This window comes from Pseudophryne corroboree, chromosome 4 (assembly GCF_028390025.1).
Source record: "Pseudophryne corroboree isolate aPseCor3 chromosome 4, aPseCor3.hap2, whole genome shotgun sequence".
Taxonomy (NCBI): domain Eukaryota; kingdom Metazoa; phylum Chordata; class Amphibia; order Anura; family Myobatrachidae; genus Pseudophryne; species Pseudophryne corroboree.
The window spans coordinates 879,707,536-879,729,539 of NC_086447.1; the positions used below are offsets into that span (position 1 = coordinate 879,707,536).

Below are 22,004 nucleotides of genomic sequence, written 5' to 3' on the forward strand. Positions count from 1 at the left end.
TTTTACAGATTTTGGCTGTGGCAGGCCTGCCACAGAATGTGCAAGCTGAATTGTACTACAAATCCAACGAGCAATAGTCTGCTTAGAAGCAGGAGCACCCAGCTTGTTGGGTGCATACAGGATAAACAGCGAGTCAGATTTTCTGACTCCAGCCGTCCTGGAAACATATATTTTCAGGGCCCTGACTACGTCCAGCAACTTGGAATCCTCCAAGTCCCTAGTAGCCGCAGGCACCACAATAGGCTGGTTTAAGTGAAATGCTGAAACCACCTTAGGGAGAAATTGAGGATGAGTCCTCAATTCTGCCCTGTCCGTATGAAAAATTAGGTAAGGGCTTTTATAGGATAAAGCCGCCAATTCTGAGACACGCCTGGCTGAGGCCAGGGCTAACAGCATTACCACTTTCCATGTGAGATATTTTAAGTCCACAGTGGTGAGTGGTTCAAACCAATGTGATTTTAGGAACCCCAAAACTACATTGAGATCCCAAGGTGCCACTGGAGGCACAAAAGGAGGCTGTATATGCAGTACCCCCTTGACAAACGTCTGAACTTCAGGAACTGAAGCTAGTTCTTTTTGGAAGAATAATGACAGGGCCGAAATTTGAACCTTAATGGACCCTAATTTTAGGCCCATAGACAGTCCTGTTTGCAGGAAATGCAGGAAACGACCCAGTTGAAATTCCTCTGTAGGGGCCTTCCTGGCCTCACACCACGCAACATATTTACGCCAAATACGGTGATAATGTTGCACAGTTACATCCTTCCTGGCTTTGATCAGGGTAGGGATGACTTCATCCGGAATGCCTTTTTCCTTCAGGATCCGGCGTTCAACTGCCATGCCGTCAAACGCAGCCGCGGTAAGTCTTGGAACAGACATGGTCCCTGCTGGAGCAGGTCCTTTCTTAGAGGTAGAGGCCACGGGTCTTCCGTGAGCATCTCTTGAAGTTCCGGGTACCAAGTCCTTCTTGGCCAATCCGGAGCCACGAGTATAGTCCTTACTCCTCTCCTTCTTATGATTCTCAGTACCTTGGGTATGAGAGGCAGAGGAGGGAACACATACACTGACTGGTACACCCACGGTGTTACCAGAGCGTCCACAGCTATTGCCTGAGGGTCCCTTGACCTGGCGCAATATCTGTCCAGTTTTTTGTTGAGGCGGGACGCCATCATGTCCACCTTTGGTTTTTCCCAACGGTTCACAATCATGTGGAAGACTTCTGGGTGAAGTCCCCACTCCCCCGGGTGGAGATCGTGTCTGCTGAGGAAGTCTGCTTCCCAGTTGTCCACTCCCGGAATGAACACTGCTGACAGTGCTATCACATGATTTTCCGCCCAGCGAAGAATCCTTGCAACTTCCGTCATTGCCCTCCTGCTTCTTGTGCCGCCCTGTCTGTTTACGTGGGCGACTGCCGTGATGTTGTCCGACTGGATCAGCACCGGCTGACCCTGAAGCAGAGGCCTTGCCTGACTTAGGGCATTGTAAATGGCCCTTAGTTCCAGGATATTTATGTGAAGTGACGTTTCCATGCTTGACCACAAGCCCTGGAAATTTCTTCCCTGTGTGACTGCTCCCCAGCCTCTCAGGCTGGCATCCGTGGTCACCAGGACCCAGTCCTGAATGCCGAATCTGCGGCCCTCTAGAAGATGAGCACTCTGCAACCACCACAGGAGAGACACCCTTGTCCTTGGAGACAGGGTTATCCGCTGATGCATTTGAAGATGCGATCCGGACCATTTGTCCAGCAGATCCCACTGAAAAGTTCTTGCGTGGAATCTGCCGAATGGAATCGCTTCGTAAGAAGCCACCATTTTTCCCAGGACCCTTGTGCATTGATGCACTGACACTTGGCCTGGTTTTAGGAGGTTCCTGACTAGGTCGGATAACTCCCTGGCTTTCTCCTCCGGGAGAAACACCTTTTCTGTACTGTGTCCAGAATCATCCCTAGGAACAGCAGACGTGTCGTCGGAATCAGCTGCGATTTTGGAATATTTAGAATCCATCCGTGCTGTCGTAGTACTACTTGAGATAGTGCTACTCCGACCTCTAACTGTTCTCTGGACCTTGCCCTTATCAGGAGATCGTCCAAGTAAGGGATAATTAAGACGCCTTTTCTTCGAAGAAGAATCATCATTTCGGCCATTACCTTGGTAAAGACCCGGGGAGCCGTGGACAATCCAAACGGCAGCGTCTGAAACTGATAGTGACAGTTCTGTACCACAAACCTGAGGTACCCTTGGTGAGAAGGGCAAATTGGGACATGGAGGTAAGCATCCTTGATGTCCAGAGACACCATATAGTCCCCTTCTTCCAGGTTCGCTATCACTGCTCTGAGTGATTCCATCTTGAATTTGAACCTTTGTATGTAAGTGTTCAAGGATTTCAGATTTAAAATAGGTCTCACCGAGCCGTCCGGCTTCGGTACCACAAACAGCGTGGAATAATACCCCTTTCCCTGTTGTAGGAGGGGTACCTTGATTATCACCTGCTGGGAATACAGCTTGTGAATGGCTTCCAATACCGCCTCCCTGTCGGGGGGAGACGTTGGTAAAGCAGACTTCAGGAACCGGCGAGAGGGAGACGTCTCGAATTCCAATTTGTACCCCTGAGATACTACCTGCAGGATCCAGGGGTCCACTTGCGAGTGAGCCCACTGCGCGCTGAAATTCTTGAGACGGGCCCCCACCGTGCCTGAGTCAGCTTGTAAGGCCCCAGCGTCATGCTGAGGACTTGGCAGAAGCGGGGGAGGGCTTCTGTTCCTGGGAAGAGGCTGTCTGCTGCCGTCTTTTTCCCCTTCCTCTGCCCCGGGGCAGATACGAGTGGCCTTTTGCCCGCTTGCCCTTATGGGGACGAAAGGACTGAGCCTGAAAAGACGGTGTCTTTTTCTGCTGAGAGGTGACCTGGGGTAAAAAGGTGGATTTCCCAGCCGTTGCCGTGGCCACCAGGTCCGATAGACCGACCCCAAATAACTCCTCCCCTTTATACGGCAATACTTCCATATGCCGTTTGGAATCCGCATCACCTGACCACTGTCGCGTCCATAACCCTCTTCTGGCAGAAATGGACAGCGCACTTACTCTTGATGCCAGAGTGCAAATATCCCTCTGTGCATCTCTCATATATAGAAATGCATCCTTTAAATGCTCTATAGTCAATAATATATTGTCCCTGTCCAGGGTATCAATATTTTCAGTCAGGGAATCCGACCAAGCCACCCCAGCACTGCACATCCAGGCTGAGGCGATTGCTGGTCGCAGTATAATACCAGTATGTGTGTATATACTTTTTTAGGATATTTTCCAGCTTCCTATCAGCTGGTTCCTTGAGGGTGGCCGTATCAGGAGACGGTAACGCCACTTGTTTTGATAAGCGTGTGAGCGCCTTATCTACCCTAGGGGGTGTTTCCCAACGCGCCCTAACCTCTGGCGGGAAAGGGTATAATGACAATAATTTTTTAGAAATTAGCAGTTTTTTATCGGGGGAAACCCACGCTTCATCACACACCTCATTTAATTCATCTGATTCAGGAAAAACTACGGGAAGTTTTTTCACCCCCCACATAATACCCTTTTTTGTGGTACTTGTAGTATCAGAAATGTTCAAAACCTCCTTCATTGCCGTGATCATGTAACGTGTGGCCCTACTGGAAAATACGTTTGTTTCCTCACCGTCGACACTGGAGTCAGTGTCCGTGTCTGGGTCTGTGTCGACCACCTGAGGTAACGGGCGCTTTAGAGCCCCTGACGGTGTTTGAGACGCCTGTACAGTTATTAACTGATTTGCCGGCTGTCTCATGTCGTCAACAGTCTTTTGTAAAGTGCTGACACTATCACGTAATTCCTTCCATAAGACCATCCAGTCAGGTGTCGACTCCCTAGGGGGTGACATCACTAATACAGGCAATTGCTCCGCCTCCATACCATTTTCCTCCTCATACATGTCGACACAACGTACCGACACACAGCACACACACAGGGAATGCTCTGATAGAGGACAGGACCCCACTAGCCCTTTGGGGAGACAGAGGGAGAGTTTGCCAGCACACACCAGAGCGCTATATATATACAGGGATAACCTTATATAAGTGTTTTTCCCTTATATAGCTGCTGTATAGATTTATCTGCCAAATTAGTGCCCCCCCTCTCTTGTTTTACCCTGTTTCTGTAGTGCAGGACTGCAGGGGAGAGTCAGGGAGCTTCCCTCCAACGGAGCTGTGAGGAAAAATGGCGCCAGTGTGCTGGGGAGATAGGCTCCGCCCCCTTCTCGGCGGCCGTTCTCCCGCTTTTTTATGGAAAAACAGGCATGAGTTAAATGCATCCATATAGCCCAGGAGCTATATGTGATGCATTTTTTGCCCCCTAAGGTGTTTATATTGCGTCTCAGGGCGCCCCCACCCAGCGCCCTGCACCCTCAGTGACCGGAGTGTGAAGTGTGCTGAGAGCAATGGCGCACAGCTGCGGTGCTGTGCGCTACCTTATTGAAGACAGGACGACTTCTGCCGCCGATTTTTCCGGACCTCTTCTGCTCTTCTGGCTCTGTAAGGGGGACGGCGGCACGGCTCTGGGACCCATCCATGGCTGGGCCTGTGATCGTCCCTCTGGAGCTAATGTCCAGTAGCCTAAGAAGCCCAATCCACTCTGCACGCAGGTGAGTTCGCTTCTTCTCCCCTTAGTCCCTCGATGCAGTGAGCCTGTTGCCAGCAGGTCTCACTGAAAATAAAAAACCTAAAACTAAACTTTTTTCTAAGCAGCTCAGGAGAGCCACCTAGACTGCACCCTTCTCGTTCGGGCACAAAAATCTAACTGAGGCTTGGAGGAGGGTCATAGGGGGAGGAGCCAGTGCACACCAGGTAGTCTTAAAGCTTTTACTTTTGTGCCCAGTCTCCTGCGGAGCCGCTATTCCCCATGCTCCTTTCGGAGTCCCCAGCATCCACTAGGACGTCAGAGAAATTACCGAGATACAGCGCTTCTTTTTATATGTACTGCGCCAAATTATGTCCCCCCCCCCCCTTCTTTAAAACCCTCTGTCACCGGTGATCAGCAGGGGAGAGTCCGGGGAGGCAGCTTCTCAGCGTGTGCTGTGGAGAAAATGGCGCTGGTGAGTGCTGAGGGAGAAGCCCCGCCCCCTCAGTGGCGGGCTTCGGTCCCGCTCTTTTAAAACAACTGGCGGGGGTTCACTGTAAATACCACAAAAAAGTGTATATATATGTATAGCCAGTCTTAGAGGTCTACATTGCTGCCCAGGGCGCCCCCGCGCCCTCCACCCAACAGTGTGCGCTGTGTGTGTTCTGTGAGGGAGCAATGGCGCGCAGCGTTACCGCCGCGCGTTACCTCAGTGAAGCTCTGGGGTCTTCTGCCGCCTTTTAAGTCTTCTGTCTTCCTATACTCACCCGGCTTCTATCTTCCGGCTCTGCGAGGAGGACGGCGGCGCGGCTCCGGGACGAACCGCTAGGGGAGACCTGCGTTCTGACTCCCTCTGGAGCTAATGGTGTCCAGTAGCCTAAGAAGCAGAGCCTATCACTTAAGTAGCTCTGCTTCTCTCTCCTCAGTCCCACAATGCAGGGAGCCTGTTGCCAGCAGGTCTCCGTGAAAATAAAAAACCAAACAAAATACTTTCTTTCAGAAAGCTCAGGAGAGCTCCCTGTAGTGCACCCAGTCTCCTCTGGGCACAGTATTAAACTGAGGTCTGGAGGAGGGGCATAGAGGGAGGAGCCAGTGCACACCCATACCTAAAGTTCTTTTTTAGTGCCCATGTCTCCTGCGGAGCCAGTCTATTCCCCATGGTCCTTACGGAGTCCCCAGCATCCTCTAGGACGAAAGAGAAAATTAATTAATGCTCACCATCCCTGCTCCTGATTCCCTGACCGCTGCTGACCTCCGTCTCCGGCCGCCGGCGCCGCTCCTCTGATCTATGGGAGAGACGTCATGACGTCTCTCCCATAGCACCGCATAGACACTAGAGGTCAATTATAACCCCTAGCGTCTATGTGCTGGTCCCACAATGCCGTGCAGTGCGCGATGACGTCATCGTGCACCGTACAGCAGTGACAGCACAGCACCGGGGGGCACCACCAGTAGCAGATCTTGCCATGGCGGCGGCGCCCTTCGGATGGCGGCAGTTCCCTCCGGAAATCTGCGCCCCGGGCAAAAATCCTGTGTGCCCGTAGCAAGATCCGCTACTGATTGTGCTCAGCATTTTCACTTTATTGCGGGTATATCCCGCAATAAAGCTTGCCTCCTGAATGGCACTCAGGAGGCAAGCTGGTATATATATATATATATATATATATATCAACGTTGTCCAAAAACATCAGGTTACAAAAACTGGCTTTTGGAGCAGTGTATACCATAGGATTTGGGCATTGGGGTAGGATGCATAAGAGAAACCGAGCGCCGGCCACCTTGGATGGATATAGATATATATATATATATATATATATATATATATATATATATATATATATATATAAAAAAAAAAAAATATATATATATATATATATATATATATATATATACATACATGCAGGTTGAGTATCCCTTATCCAAAATGCTTGGGACCAGAAGTATTTTGGATATCGGATTTTTCCGTAGTTTGGAATAATTGCATACTATAATGAGATATCATGGTGATGGGACCTAAATCTAAGCACAGAATGCATTTATGTTTCATATACACCTTATACACACAGCCTGAAGGTCATTTAATACAATATTTTTAAAAACTTTGCGTATTAAACAAAGTTTGTGTACACTGAGCCATCAGAAAACAAAGGTTTCACTATCTCACTCTCACTCCAAAAAGTCCGTATTTCGGAATATTCCGTATATGGGATACTCAACCTGTGTGTATATATATATATATATATATATATATATATATACAGTATATGTATGTATGTATATATATATATATATATATATATATATATACACACACACATTGTATGTACTAGTAGTTTTTGGACGTGTGTGTATATATAATAAGATTTTACTCACCGGTAAATCTATTTCTCGTAGTCCGTAGTGGATGCTGGGAACTCCGAAAGGACCATGGGGAATAGCGGCTCCGCAGGAGACTGGGCACAACTAAAAAAGCTTTTAGGTCACCTGGTGTGCACTGGCTCCTCCCACTATGACCCTCCTCCAAGCCTCAGTTAGGACACTGTGCCCGGACGAGCTGACATAATAAGGAAGGATTTTGAATCCCGGGTAAGACTCCTACCAGCCACACCAATCACACCGTATAACTCGTGATACTATACCCAGTTTAACAGTATGAAAACAACTGAGCCTCTCAACAGATGGCTCAACAATAACCCTTTAGTTAACAATAACTATGTACAAGTATTGCAGACAATCCGCACTTGGGATGGGCGCCCAGCATCCACTACGGACTACGAGAAATAGATTTACCGGTGAGTAATATCTTATTTTCTCTGACGTCCTAGTGGATGCTGGGAACTCCGAAAGGACCATGGGGATTATACCAAAGCTCCCAAACGGGCGGGAGAGTGCGGATGACTCTGCAGCACCGAATGAGAGAACTCAAGGTCCTCCTCAGCCAGGGTATCAAATTTGTAGAATTTTGCAAACGTGTTTGCCCCTGACCAAGTAGCAGCTCGGCAAAGTTGTAAAGCCGAGACCCCTCGGGCAGCCGCCCAAGATGAGCCCACCTTCCTTGTGGAATGGGCTTTTACTGATTTAGGATGCGGCAGTCCAGCCGCAGAATGCGCCAGCTGAATTGTGCTACAAATCCAGCGAGCAATAGTCTGCTTAGAAGCAGGAGCACTCAGTTTGTTGGGTGCATACAGGATAAATAGCGAGTCAGTTTTCCTGACTCTAGCCGTCCTGGAAACATAAATTTTCAAGGCCCTGACTACGTCCAGTAACTTGGAATCCTCCAAGTCCCTAGTAGCCGCAGGCACCACAATAGGTTGGTTCAAGTGAAAAGCTGATACCACCTTAGGGAGAAACTGGGGACGAGTCCTCAATTCCGCCCTATCCATATGGAAAATCAGATAAGGGCTTTTACATGACAAAGCTGCCAATTCTGACACACGCCTGGCTGAAGCCAAGGCCAATAACATGACCACTTTCCACGTGAGATATTTTAGATCCACGGTTTTAAGTGGCTCAAACCAATGTGATTTTAAGAAACTCAACACCACGTTGAGATCCCAAGGTGCCACTGGAGGCACAAACGGGGGCTGAATATGCAGCACTCCTTTCACAAACGCCTGAACTTCAGGTAGTGAAGCTAGTTCTTTCTGGAAGAAAATCGACAGAGCCGAGATCTGTACCTTAATGGAGCCTAATTTCAGGCCCATAGTCACTCCTGCTTGTAGGAAATGCAGAAATCGACCTAGTTGAAATTCCTCTGTTGGGTCCTTTTTGGCCTCACACCAAGCAACATATTTCCGCCATATGCGGTGATAATGCTTTGCAGTTACATCTTTCCTGGCTTTAATCAGCGTAGGAATGACTTCCTCCGGAATGCCCTTTTCCTTCAGGATCCGGCGTTCAACCGCCATGCCGTCAAACGCAGCAGCGGTAAGTCTTGGAACAGACAGGGCCCCTGCTGCAGCAGGTCCTGTCTGAGCGGCAGAGGCCATGGGTCCTCTGAGATCATCTCTTGAAGTTCCGGGTACCACGCTCGTCTTGGCCAATCCGGAACCACGAGTATTGTTCTTACTCCTCGTTTTCTTATTATTCTCAGTACCATTGGTATGAGAGGCAGAGGAGGGAACACATAAACTGACTGGTACACCCACGGTGTCACTAGAGCGTCCACAGCTATCGCCTGAGGGTCCCTTGACCTGGCGCAATATCTCTCTAGTTTTTTGTTTAGGCGGGACGCCATCATGTCCACCTGTGGCCGTTCCCATCGATTTACAATCAGCGTGAAGACTTCTGGATGAAGTCCCCACTCTCCCGGGTGGAGGTCGTGCCTGCTGAGAAAGTCTGCTTCCCAGTTGTCCACTCCCGGAATGAACACTGCTGACAGTGCTAGTACGTGATTTTCCGCCCATCGGAGAATCCTTGTGGCTTCTGCCATTGCCATCCTGCTTCTTGTGCCGCCCTGTCGATTTACATGGGCGACTGACGTGATGTTGTCTGACTGGATCAGTACCGGCTGGTGTAGAAGCAGGGATTTTGCCTGTCTTAGGGCATTGTAAATGGCCCTTAGTTCCAGAATATTTATGTGTAGGGAAGTCTCCTGACTCGACCATAGTCCTTGGAAGTTTCTTCCCTGTGTGACTGCCCCCCAGCCTCGAAGGCTGGCATCCGTGGTCACCAGGACCCAATCTGCGGCCCTCTAGAAGATGAGCACTCTGTAGCCACCACAGCAGAGACACCCTGGTTCTTGGAGACAGGGTTATTAGGCGATGCATCTGAAGATGCGATCCGGACCATTGGTCCAACAGGTCCCACTGAAAGATTCTGGCATGGAACCTGCCGAAAGGAATTGCTTCGTAAGAAGCCACCATCTTTCCCAGGACCCGCGTGCAGTGATGCACCGATACCTGTTTTGGTTTCAGGAGGTCTCTGACTAGAGATGACAGCTCCTTGGCTTTCTCCTCCGGGAGAAACACTTTTTTTTTTCTGGACTGTATCCAGAATCATACCCAGGAACAGTAGACGTGTCGTCGGAACCAGCTGTGATTTTGGAATATTCAGAATCCAACCGTGCTGATGTAGCACCTCCTGAGATAGTGCTACTCCCACCAACAACTGCTCCTTGGACCTCGCCTTTATTAGGAGATCGTCCAAGTATGGGATAATTAAAACTCCCTTTCTTCGAAGGAGTATCATCATTTCCGCCATTACCTTGGTAAACACCCTCGGTGCCGTGGAGAGTCCAAACGGCAGCGTCTGGAATTGGTAATGGCAATCCTGTACCACAAATCTGAGGTACTCCTGGTGAGGATAGTAAATGGGGACATGCAGGTAAGCATCCTTGATGTCCAGGGATACCATGTAACCCCCCTCGTCCAGGCTTGCAATAACCGCCCTGAGCGATTCCATCTTGAACTTGAATTTTTTTATGTATGTGTTCAAGGATTTGAAATTTAAAATGGGTCTCACCGAACCGTCCGGTTTCGGTACCACAAACAGTGTGGAAGTGGTAACCCCGTCCTTGTTGAAGTAGGGGCACCTTGATTATCACTTGCTGGGAATACAGCTTGTGAATTGCCGCTAGCACAGCCTCCCTGTCTGAAGGAGTAATCGGCAAGGCAGATTTTAGGAACCGGTGGGGTGGAGACGCCTCGAATTCCAGTTTGTACCCTTGAGATACTATTTGCAGGATCCAGGGATCCACCTGTGAGCGAGCCCACTGATCGCTGAAATTTTTGAGGCGGCCCCCCACCGTACCTGGCTCCGCCTGTGGAGCCCCACCGTCATGCGGCGGACTTGGAAGAAGCGGGGGAGGACTTTTGCTCCTGGGAACCTGCTGTTTGTTGCAGCCTTTTTCCCCTACCTCTGCCTCTGGACAGAAAGGACCCGCCTTTTCCACGCCTGTTTTTCTGAGTCCGAAAGGACTGTACCTGATAAAACGGCGCCTTTTTAGGCTGTGAGGGAACATGGGGTAAAAATGCTGACTTCCCAGCAGTTGCTGTGGAAACTAGGTCCGAGAGACCATCCCTAAATAACTCCTCACCCTTATAAGGCAAAACTTCCATGTGCCTTTTTGAATCTGCATCCCCTGTCCACTGGCGAGTCCATAAGCCTCTCCTAGCAGAAATGGACAATGCACTTATTTTAGATGCCAGCCGGCAGATCTCCCTCTGTGCATCTCTCATGTATAAGACTGAGTCTTTTATATGCTCTATGGTTAGCAGAATAGTGTCCCTGTCTAGGGTGTCAATATTTTCTGACAGGGAATCTGACCACGCAGCGGCAGCACTGCACATCCATGCTGACGCAATAGCTGGTCTAAGTATAATGCCTGAGTGTGTATATACAGACTTCAGGATCGCCTCCTGCTTTCTATCAGCAGGTTCCTTGAGGGCGGCCGGAGACGGTAGTGCCACCTTTTTAGACAAACGTGTGAGCGCTTTATCCACCCTAGGGGGTGTCTCCCAACGTGACCTATCCTCTGGCGGGAAAGGGAACGCCATTAGTAGCTTCTTAGAGATTACCAATCTTTTATCAGGGAAAGCCCACGCTTCTTCACACACTTCATTTAATTCTTCTGATGGGGGAAAAACTACGGGTAGTTTTTTCTCCCCAAACATAATACCCTTTTTAGTGGTACCTGGGTTTATATCAGAAATTTGTAACACCTCTTTCATTGCTTCAATCATGCAACGAATGGCCTTAGTGGACATTAGACTAGACTCATCGTCGTCGACACTGGTGTCAGTATCCGTGTCGACATCCGCGTCTGCCATCTGAGGTAGCGGGCGTTTTAGAGCCCCCGATGGCCTTTTAGATGCCTGGACAGGCACGAGCTGAGAAGCCGGCTGTCCCGCATTTGGCATGTCGTCAAATTTTTTGTGTAAGGAGTCGACACGTGCACGCAATTCCTTCCATAAGTCCATCCACTCAGGTGTCTGCCCCGCAGGGGGTGACATCCCTTCTATAGGCATCTGCTCCGCCTCCACATCATTATCCTCATCAAACATGTCGACACAGCCGTACCGACACACCGCACACACACAGGGAATGCTCTAACAGAGGACAGGACCCACAAAAGCCCTTTGGGGAGACAGAGTGAGAGTATGCCAGCACACACCAGAGCGCTATATAATGCAGGGACTAACTGAATTATGTCCCCTATAGCTGCTGTTATATATACTGCGCCTAAATTTAGTGCCCCCCCTCTCTTTTTTACCCTTTTCTGTAGTGTAGACTGCAGGGGAGAGCCAGGGAGCTTCCTTCCAGCGGAGCTGTGAGGGAGAAATGGCGCCAGTGTGCTGAAGGAGATAGATCCGCCCCTTTTTCGCAGACTTTTCTCCCGCTTTTTTATGGATTCTGGCAGGGGTAATTATCACATATATAGCCTCTGGGGCTATATATTGTGGTATTTTTGCCAGCCAAGGTGTTTTTATTGCTGCTCAGGGCGCCCCCCCCTAGCGCCCTGCACCCTCAGTGACCGGAGTGTGAAGTGTGTATGAGGAGCAATGGCGCACAGCTGCAGTGCTGTGCGCTACCTTGGTGAAGACTGATGTCTTCTGCCGCCGATTTTCCGGACCTCTTCTTGCTTCTGGCTCTGTAAGGGGGACGGCGGCGCGGGCTCCGGGACCGAACACCAAGGCCAGTTCCATGCGGTCGATCCCTCTGGAGCTAATGGTGTCCAGTAGCCTAAGAAGCCCAAGCTAGCTGCAAGCAGGTAGGTTCGCTTCTTCTCCCCTTAGTCCCTCACTGCAGTGAGCCTGTTGCCAGCAGGTCTCACTGTAAAATAAAAAACCTAATTATATACTTTCTTTTTAGAGCTCAGGAGAGCCCCTAGTGTGCATCCAACCTCGGCCGGGCACAAAATCTAACTGAGGCTTGGAGGAGGGTCATAGTGGGAGGAGCCAGTGCACACCAGGTGACCTAAAAGCTTTCTTTAGTTGTGCCCAGTCTCCTGCGGAGCCGCTATTCCCCATGGTCCTTTCGGAGTTCCCAGCATCCACTAGGACGTCAGAGAAATATATATAAAATAAAATTAGTATCAACGTGAAAGAGGTTGTATTCCTTTCCTTATTTAACAAGCATTGAGATTTCACAAAGCAACATTTGCACACTTTCAAAAAGCTCCATACAGGGGCTCATTCAGAATCACACACAAAGTGGACTGATTTATGGCTTGAAAATGGTTGTAGATTTCTGCTTGTATTCGGCGGATCTGGATCGATGTGGTTGCAGCGCCCCTATACATCCATTTTTGAGTTCAGCATATTAGCACACATTTGTACCAGAGCTATCCTGACCTGTGAGTAGACCAAATTTGCACCCATGGCCAACTTGCTAAATGTGATCATGCTGGTGTAGCCAGGTACAGCCATGTAGCTCCAAGTAGAGATCTGTCTGACTTCTGTGCTACTCTAAATATCCCGGCAGATCCTCTGACATGCACCTGTCTGCCTTGGGCAGTCTCAGATGCACGCACAGTATGAAAAATCCAAGATGTGACTTATGTGGTATGCGAATCAGCCCCAAAAGTTCAAATGGTATCATCAATTAGATCCTTTCTACAAAAGAAAGTGAGTGGGATGTGGGAACGAGGACTTCCAGGAGGACTCCCAAATATTCTAGTGTCTCCCGGACATACCAGGAAAGTAGGCAAATACAGATGTAGCCACGCTCATCAAAGCTACACCTGTGCCGAACAAGCAATCTCGACGTGGCTCGGCATGCCCACGCCTAGCTGTGCCGCTGCAATTGTCTTTACCATTTATGACGTGCGCCTGACATATGTGCACGTGATCGCGCCTAACAAGGCACGATCGCAGCAAGATGTAGCCGCGATGAGCGTGGTTACATCTGTATGTATTAGGCTAAAATAAGCACTGCGGATAGTATATAGTGGATGTTATTCTGGCAGCTATGTCCAAAAATATGACCATTCGCATCCATACCCACTAGTGCTTTTACATGTCTAACACTGGAAGTGACACCACATCCACCTGAAGTCTTTCCTTGTGTGGATTCCGGCTGTTATACGTTACTCTATTGTATTTGTGTTTATTGCACATTGACGTATCAGGGACTACTACAGTGAGCTCCAAATGCTGGCACAAAAGCTGGTGACAACAATAGCAGTAAATGCCTGTCAAAGCGATATACAGTTAGCATACCGCTTGTCAGGGTCCCAGCTGTAACAATACCGACGCTGGCATCCCCTGTGGCAGTAACTCATACCGAACCCGTCAAGTGCCAGTGTTATGAGAACTTACAGGTTTCAAATTATATCAAATGACACAATTGTTAATTCACTAAAATATATTACCAAGTCATCAAAGATGTCTCGTTGGTGTGCATGAATTGTGATCAGGGCTTCATATTTCACCCTATCATACTTTTTAAGATCAAGAGACGCCTGACCAATAAGTGAATTCAGGATGCGAAGAAATTTCTGGCTGGTTATTTGCAGGATTGTCCTGTCTTCCTTTGCCTTGGTCAGAGCTTTCTCTGAGTGCATTGTCCATAACATCTGAATTCCCAAAAGTCCAACCTGTAGAGAAAATAATAAAACAGAACAAATAAGTTTACATATTGGTAGTTAGAGCTTGTAAAATCATTTGATTAATTTTCAAGCATTTTAACACTGTGAGGATGACAAAAGAAACATTTATTTATTTAATACGAGACAGGAAGTACAACTGCTTATTTACTACGGAGTGTTGCCATTCATTTGCATGGGATTTTGAGCACATGACTATAGATCACAATTTGTGGAATGGTATCACATTTCATCTACATACAGTATAAAGGGGCCTGATTCCGAGTGTATTGGTGGTCGCCCATCTGCAGGTCTATGCAGATGCTGCTACCAAACGCCTTTCCTTGTGTATATCCAAGCAGCTGAATGTGTAAAGACTGAGACCCCCACATGTAGTTCCCGTGCATGCTGTAATACTGATTGGTGCATCCTTATACACCACCATGGGTTGCACCATCAAGTCCTATGCAAAATACAGTTTCTCCATCTGACTATGGTCTCCTATGCTTGCGGCTGTGCATCTGTAAATGCAGCCGCTATCACTGACATGCCCACAGCACTCCCAAATAACGCCCACTGAACGGACCATGTTTTCGTGCACTACTAGCCGCTTCCCAGTCACCACCCAGGAGCACCAATCACTTCTCTGCTGATACCGTCTGTCCTGATTGCAGCAGCACCTTTGTGCATACACTTTGTGTAACGCATGCACCGTGGGGGGTTTCAGAAATACAATTAATTGCTCAACTACGTGAACACTGGCACTGCGGCGACTCAGGCCCAATACGCATAGGGCATACAGAGTACTGTCACACGCTGTGCAATAGTTACATTACATGGAATGAATGGCCACACTAAAATGAATATGACTGGGTGATGTAACACACTACTGGATGTGATGACTGTACACTATACACTCCTGAATATACAGAAGTACCACAAAAATGTCATGTTTAACTCTTCACAGTAGGAGGGAAAAGACTGAATGAAAGAAGCACATTCAAATACGGAACTAAGGGCCTAATTCACTATGGATTGCTGTTGAGGCTGAGAGAGCGATTTTCACAAATCTGCTCTTGCTAAAAATTGCATGTGAAGATAGGGTAAAAGACGCCCACCGATGCACTCACAAATCTGAATGAGTACCATCGTCAGTTGCAGCTGACACCACCATACTCAAATCAATGAGAATGCAGTCGCACCGGGTGCTATGTTGTGAACGCAGCCAGTGGCGGATCTTGCCACGGGCAAGCAGGACTTTTGCCCGGGGCGCCGCCTTCCGGAGGGCGCCGGCGCCATCCGGAGGGCGCCGCACCATGGCAAGATCCTCCACTGTCAGTGTGCGCCCCAGCAGTGTTCCCCCGCTGTGCCCCCCCTCCCGCTGTGAGAAGGGAACCAGACGCTATGCGTCTGGTTTCCCTTCGTGGCGCTGGTCCTCCCCAGCTCTGAAGGGAATCAGACGCTAAGCGTCTAGTTTCCCTTCATGGAGAGGACCTTTGGTGTGCGGTGCGCGATGACGTCATCGCGCACCGCACAGCATTGTGGCATAGACGCTAGGGGTCATAATTGACCTCTAGCGCTTATGCTGTGCTATGGGAGAGACGTCATGACTGACGTCTCTCCCATAGATCCGAGGAGAAGAGCGGCGCCGGTCTGCAGGGTCTGGAAACAGGAGCGGGGTACAGTAAGTATACTTTTTTTTTTTTTTTCAGCGGCGCTACAAATGGGGGGCGTGACTGACCACGCCCCCATGTTAAGCCACGCCCCTAACTTTTGCCCGGGGCGCCGCAAGGGCAAGAACCGGCCCTGAACGCAGCATTCGCAGATGATGTCAGATACACGCCTTAAAAACAGCCGTGACAAGCCTGTGTTTTCCCAACCACTCGCCACAAATGCCATGTTACCACCATCGGTCACTTCCTGTCAATAACATGCATTCTCTTTACAATTAGGCTGCATATGAAGTGCGATCACATTTTACCCTTCACGCACGTGCAAAGCGTTCAAAGCGCATGCGCAGTCTGCCAATAATCGCTCACAGCGTGCAGACTCACATTTGCAAACAGTAGCGCAAAGTGTCTAACGTGCTCTGCCTGGCGCAAAGTGTCTAACGTGCTCTGCCTGGCGCAAAGTGTCTAACGTACTCTGCCTGGCGCAAAGTGTCTTACGTGCTCTGCCTGGCGCAAAGTGTCTAACGTGCTCTGCCTGGCGCAAAGTGTCTAACGTGCTCTGCCTGGCGCAAAGTGTCTAACGTGCTCTGCCTGGCGCAAAGTGTCTAACGTACTCTGCCTGGCGCAAAGTGTCTTACGTGCTCTGCCTGGCGCAAAGTGTCTAACGTGCTCTGCCTGGCGCAAAGTGTCTAGGAGGTTCTACCTGGTGCAATGTGTATTAGCTGCACTACTGTGTGGTGTAATGCGAATTGCCACAATTATGTGGCCACGCACCTTCCCCACGAAGCAACGCCCCTAAATTTTTGCTCGCACTGTCCATGCTTTGGCATGTAGGTAGGGGAGCACCAAGCATTACAGTATGTACATAATTTTGCCCTCCTAACTTAACAATGTGCCCTCCCTGTGATCAGCACCCTGCCCTAAAAGGTGAACACTATCATGTGTAGCTGGCACTGCTGGGGGGCATACTGTGTGTAGCTGGCACTGCTGGGGGGCATGTCATGTGTAGCTGGCACTGCTGCGGGGCATGTCATGTGTAGCTGGCACTGCTGGGGGGCATGTCATGTGTAGCTGGCACTGCTGGGGGGCATGTCATGTGTAGCTGGCACTGCTGGGGGGCATATCATGTCTGTCTGGCACTGCACATTATGTGTATCTGGCACTATACTGGAGACATTATGTGCATCTGACACTATACTGGAGACATTGTGTGTAAGGAACACTACTATGGCTGTTATGTGGAAGGCTGCTAATTGTGTGCGTAGAGGGGGATGGAAAATATATTTATTTATAGTCTGATAACATGAAGTTACGAGGCCACGCCGACTTTCCAAAGGCCACGACCACTTTCCAGGAGCTTTAGGTTTGGGGGGGGGGGGGGGGGGGGGGGGCGCTTTTAAATTTTCTCGCTCAGGGTGCTAGTAGGCCTGGAGCCGGCCCTGGTTATTTGCAATGGTGCCATTTGTCCAGTCACAATGCACCTTCACCGCAGCAGCACACAAACACTTCACACACTGCGCTGTGTCAGAAATACTGCCACACTTGGCCTGAAAGCTGATAATCATTCCTCTTTGCTACTCGGATAAACCACCCCTTTTACCAATGACAGTAACAAGTGATATGTGTGCAGACAGCCTATCGCACACCTTGTATACTCACCAAGCCAGTGCATGACATGTGACGTACTTCATGGTCTACACGTATGTAGGAGGTGGTCATAATAACATAGACTGTGCATGTGTGTTATATATTTTTCTGCATATAATATCTGAAAGTGAAACAACTTACCTGTGCTGGAAAACGATTAAGAAAGTCAAAAAGCTGAAATCTTGTGTCAGTGATCTGAGAGTAAGCTGATCTTATGACTCCATGCAATGAATGCTGCTGCATGTTTAACAGTTTTCCTAACCAAACTTCTGCTGGACCATTAGCTAATACTGGATTCTCCAACTGGAAATACATTTAATCGTTAAACCAACAATATTTTAATGAGAAATAAGTATTTGTACAAACAGTGACAGTTGTATTATCATTGAAGTAAATGTACAGTACGTTTAATAATATCATATTTCTCTGTATTGTAAGATCCAGCAATCCACCAATCAGCATGCTGCCAGGCATTCACTGTCTGGCTGCTGGCTGGGAGGCAGGTAGCGAATGCTATCTTGCCACTCTGATTGTGTGACCACGACCCATCCCTGCTCGAAGGTCCCTAGGGTGCCCATACGTTAAGATGCCCTGGTTGTATGCAGCTTGCCATATTGTCTAGTTTTATATTAAGCTGCTGAACCAGTCAATGGGGTTAGCGTATAATTTTTTTTCTTTTCTTTTTTAAATACAAGTGATGTACCTCATAGAAAAAGAGATGGGGTTGAGGGTAAAGCTTTCAAGCTAGATTTACTTACCTGAATCTTTTCTCCTTCCTGTGATATTACAGATGATATCAAGTTGTAATCAGTTGCTAAGAACTCTACTTCATTTATATTGTCAGACAATGCTGATAGGTACGCCTATAATGAGTTCAGGGCATTACAAATATTAATTAGGATGACATCAATTGCAAATATATATTAATAATCCACTAAGAAAGCAATCTTACAGTATACAAAAGCCAAGAAATAATGTGACTCAGAGGTGGATGCATAGAAACCATCAGTCGCAGGCGTGTGATGGTTTCTCTCTGCGCAAGCACCTGAGACATGTTGCCCATGCATCCCAATGGTTACCCCATGGGGCAATTCTAGGTGGTGACTAGTGGGGTGGCTGGTGTATCAGTGACAGTAACACTGCTGACACTGGTGGCTATGGACCCGTGGACATTCTGCACCTGCCATTGTAGGACCAATGGCCTGGACTATGATCTGCTGACATTAAGTCGTGGAAGGTGGACACCTCGGGCATGGTATCAGCATACAGGTGCAGTAGCGGCTGTGACACAAGTCTCAGTCTCTACTCTACTGCATCCTCTTATGAAACAGCCCCATAATGTGTTATTACACAGATTGTTATGTGCACAAATCAAAACAGGTTGACACAGAAGCACTGTGGTACATTCTGGGTCTGAATTAGAGTAGGTCACAATTTTGTGGATGCTTGTTGGCATTAAACGAGAACTGCAAAATTTGCGGCTCAATTATTTTAAATTGCATACACTATATATTAAGTTGCATTCAACTCAAAATATACACTCAGAGCATACAGATGCAACTAAACATCAGTTTTATGATGAGGATGATGATGATGGCTTCCATATCTATACTGTTTAAAATAACGAGTAAAGTGCACTCTCTGGTATCGCATCATGGGTGCCAGCCTGTGCCCCAATGCTATTCTGTACAAGGCTAGTTGTCTCTTGAGAATGGAGCCCATGTATCACAAGGCATTTCAGCTCGTACTGACCAGGCTGAGGCTAGTGTCTCATTATAAGACATTGCAGCTATCCAGTACAGACTGGTACAGGTTTCTGCCGTATCACGGGTACCTCATGCAGGTTGTTGTCATTCCGTAGCTGTAACCAACCCAGATTACTATAACACTGGTGCTGGTTACTAAATATGCGGAGGAGGGGGGCACACCCTTACAAAAAGTAACAATTAAAATAATAAGATTTTACTTACCGGTAAATCTATTTCTCGTAGTCCGTAGAGGATGCTGGGAACTCCGTAAGGACCATGGGGATAGACGGGCTCCGCAGGAGACATGGGCACTTTAAGAAAGAATTTAGTTCCTGGTGTGCACTGGCTCCTCCCTCTATGCCCCTCCTCCAGACCTCAGTTAGAGAAACTGTGCCCAGAGGAGATGGACAGTACAAGGAAAGGATTTTGTTAATCCAAGGGCAAAATTCATACCAGCCACACCAATCACACCGTATAACTTGTGATAACTACCCAGTTAACAGTATGAAAACAACATATCATCAGTGCAAGACCGATGCAACTATAACATAACCCTTATTGAAGCAATAACTATGTACAAGTATTGCAGAAGAAGTCCACACTTGGGACGGGCGCCCAGCATCCTCTACGGACTACGAGAAATAGATTTACCGGTAAGTAAAATCTTATTTTCTCTAACGTCCTAGAGGATGCTGGGGACTCCGTAAGGACCATGGGGATTATACCAAAGCTCCCAAACGGGCGGGAGAGTGCGGATGACTCTGCAGCACCGATTGAGCAAACATGAGGTCCTCCTCAGCTAGGGTATCAAACCTATAGAATTTTGCAAAAGTGTTTGAACCCGACTGTCACAACTGAGGGCCTGAGCTGACGGGAGGCAGCCTCAGTTGTAGGGGCTGAGATGTACCGGAACCTGGGAGGTTGTATCAGACCCCTGGACATGTAAGTAACATGAAGAAGAACCGCCCGAAGGCGTGACCACGACAACTTGAATAAAAGTCAATGATGTTTATTTATGACAAACTCCATGCATCACAGTAGCAGTAAAAGAAACATAAAATCAGCAGAGAAATAATACAGTTCCTGGGTACTACAGGGTGGCAGGGGCCACAGAGCTCTGGTAGTATGAGACAGTTCTTATTATCTGCGAGTTGGAAAGTCCTTACCAGGCCTGACTGTAGCAATGAAGAAAGCCCAGGATCGTACCAGCTGGTGTTCCAGGGAAAGCTGGACTGCTGTAAATAAAAATAGCTGCTGTGGGTTCTGGTTGGAACCAGACAGATGTTGGCACGGAGTGGATACTGGCTGGAACCAGTTAGATAATAAATGAAGCTTGAGAGCGATGCAATATAAATGAAATGTAGAGTTTGAGAGCGGAGAAATAATAATACCGGTGGAGAGTGGTAAACTGTAGAAAGGACACCGGCCCTTTAAGAGAAGCTGTACTCTGCTGGAAGCTGGGCTGGAAGCAGGTAATGTTGTAGCTGGAAACAGATGAATCCACAATGGATCGGAGAGTCAGGCTACACCGCAGGTGGAATGCTGGTGCGGGTCTCTATGGTGGAAGTCTTGAGACAGGAGCTGGAACCTGGAAGACAATCACAGGAGAGAGACAAACAGGAACTAGGTTTGACAACCAAAGCACTGACGCCTTCCTTGCTCAGGCACAACATATTTATACCTGCAGCAAGGAAGGGATTGGCTAGGCAATTATGCAGATTAACAATACTGACAACAGATTGGTGGAAATGATCAGCTGACAGAATCCAAGATGGCTGCGCCCATGCAGACACTTGGAGGGAAGTTTGGTTTGTAATCCATGTGGTAATGAAAACAGTAATGGCGGCGCCGGCCACCGGAGACAGGAGACGCCAGGCTGACAAGTGCACATCCAACCACGCGGACACAGCGGAGGCCGCGGCTGACGTAATCGCCACTCTGACACTCTGCATGCAGAAGCTCAGGGACGGCGGCGGAGGCCGCGGGAGACGCCATGCCAGATGTAATATGGCGTTACTGTGACAGCGTCTCAGAGAGACAGGAGAGGATGCAGGAATGTGAACATTAGGATAACAGATGGGATCCGGTCCTGGAGCGCTGAGCCAGCCTTAGGAGGCATCTGATGGGTAAGAAATGGCGTCCAGATACCCGGATCGTGACAGCACCCCCCCCTTTAGGAGTGGCCCCAGGACACTTCTTTGGCTTTTGAGGAAACTTGGAATGGAATCTCCGGACCAAGGCAGGAGCATGGACATCAGAAGCATTGGTCCATGAACGTTCCTCAGGGCCGTAACCCTTCCAGTCAATAAGATACTGTAGTTGACCGTAACGGTGACGTGAGTCCAGGATCTTGGCCACTTCAAACTCAACGCCTCGTTGAGTTTGGACTTTCGGAGTTGGAGGAAGTGAGGAATGAAACCGATTCAAGATCAGCGGTTTCAACAGGGAAACATGGAATGTCCTGGGTATTTTTAAGAAGGGAGGCAACTGGAGTCTGTAAGCAACAGGATTGATGACTTGTTCAATTTTAAAAGGACCGATGTAGCGAGGTGCAAACTTCATACTGGGAACTCTTAACCTCAAATTCTTCGTGGATAACCATACCCGATCACCCACCTTGAGAGCAGGAACTGCTCAACGCTTCTTATCCGCAAACTTCTTGTACCTGAACGATGCCTTGAGCAGAGCTGATCGTACGCTCTTCCAGATATTGGCAAACTGATGCAAGGTGATATCCACTGCGGGAACAGAAGTTGCTGGAAGCGGTTGGAACTCAGGGACTTTAGGGTGG

At 48.5% G+C, this 22,004-nt stretch overlaps 1 protein-coding gene across 1 annotated transcript in view; it reads right to left on the reverse strand.

Annotated features, from left to right (window-relative positions):
• The window catches only part of DNAH8 (dynein axonemal heavy chain 8), a 1,853,457-nt gene that overhangs the window by 780,499 nt on the left and 1,050,954 nt on the right, over positions 1-22,004 (reverse strand). Inside the window, exons 40-42 of the mRNA XM_063918852.1 lie at positions 18,224-18,328; positions 17,607-17,768; positions 13,936-14,160 (exon numbers count right to left, since the gene is read on the reverse strand). Of these exons, the coding sequence (XP_063774922.1) occupies positions 13,936-14,160; positions 17,607-17,768; positions 18,224-18,328 (492 nt within the window). The remainder of the gene's footprint in view (positions 1-13,935; positions 14,161-17,606; positions 17,769-18,223; positions 18,329-22,004) is intronic.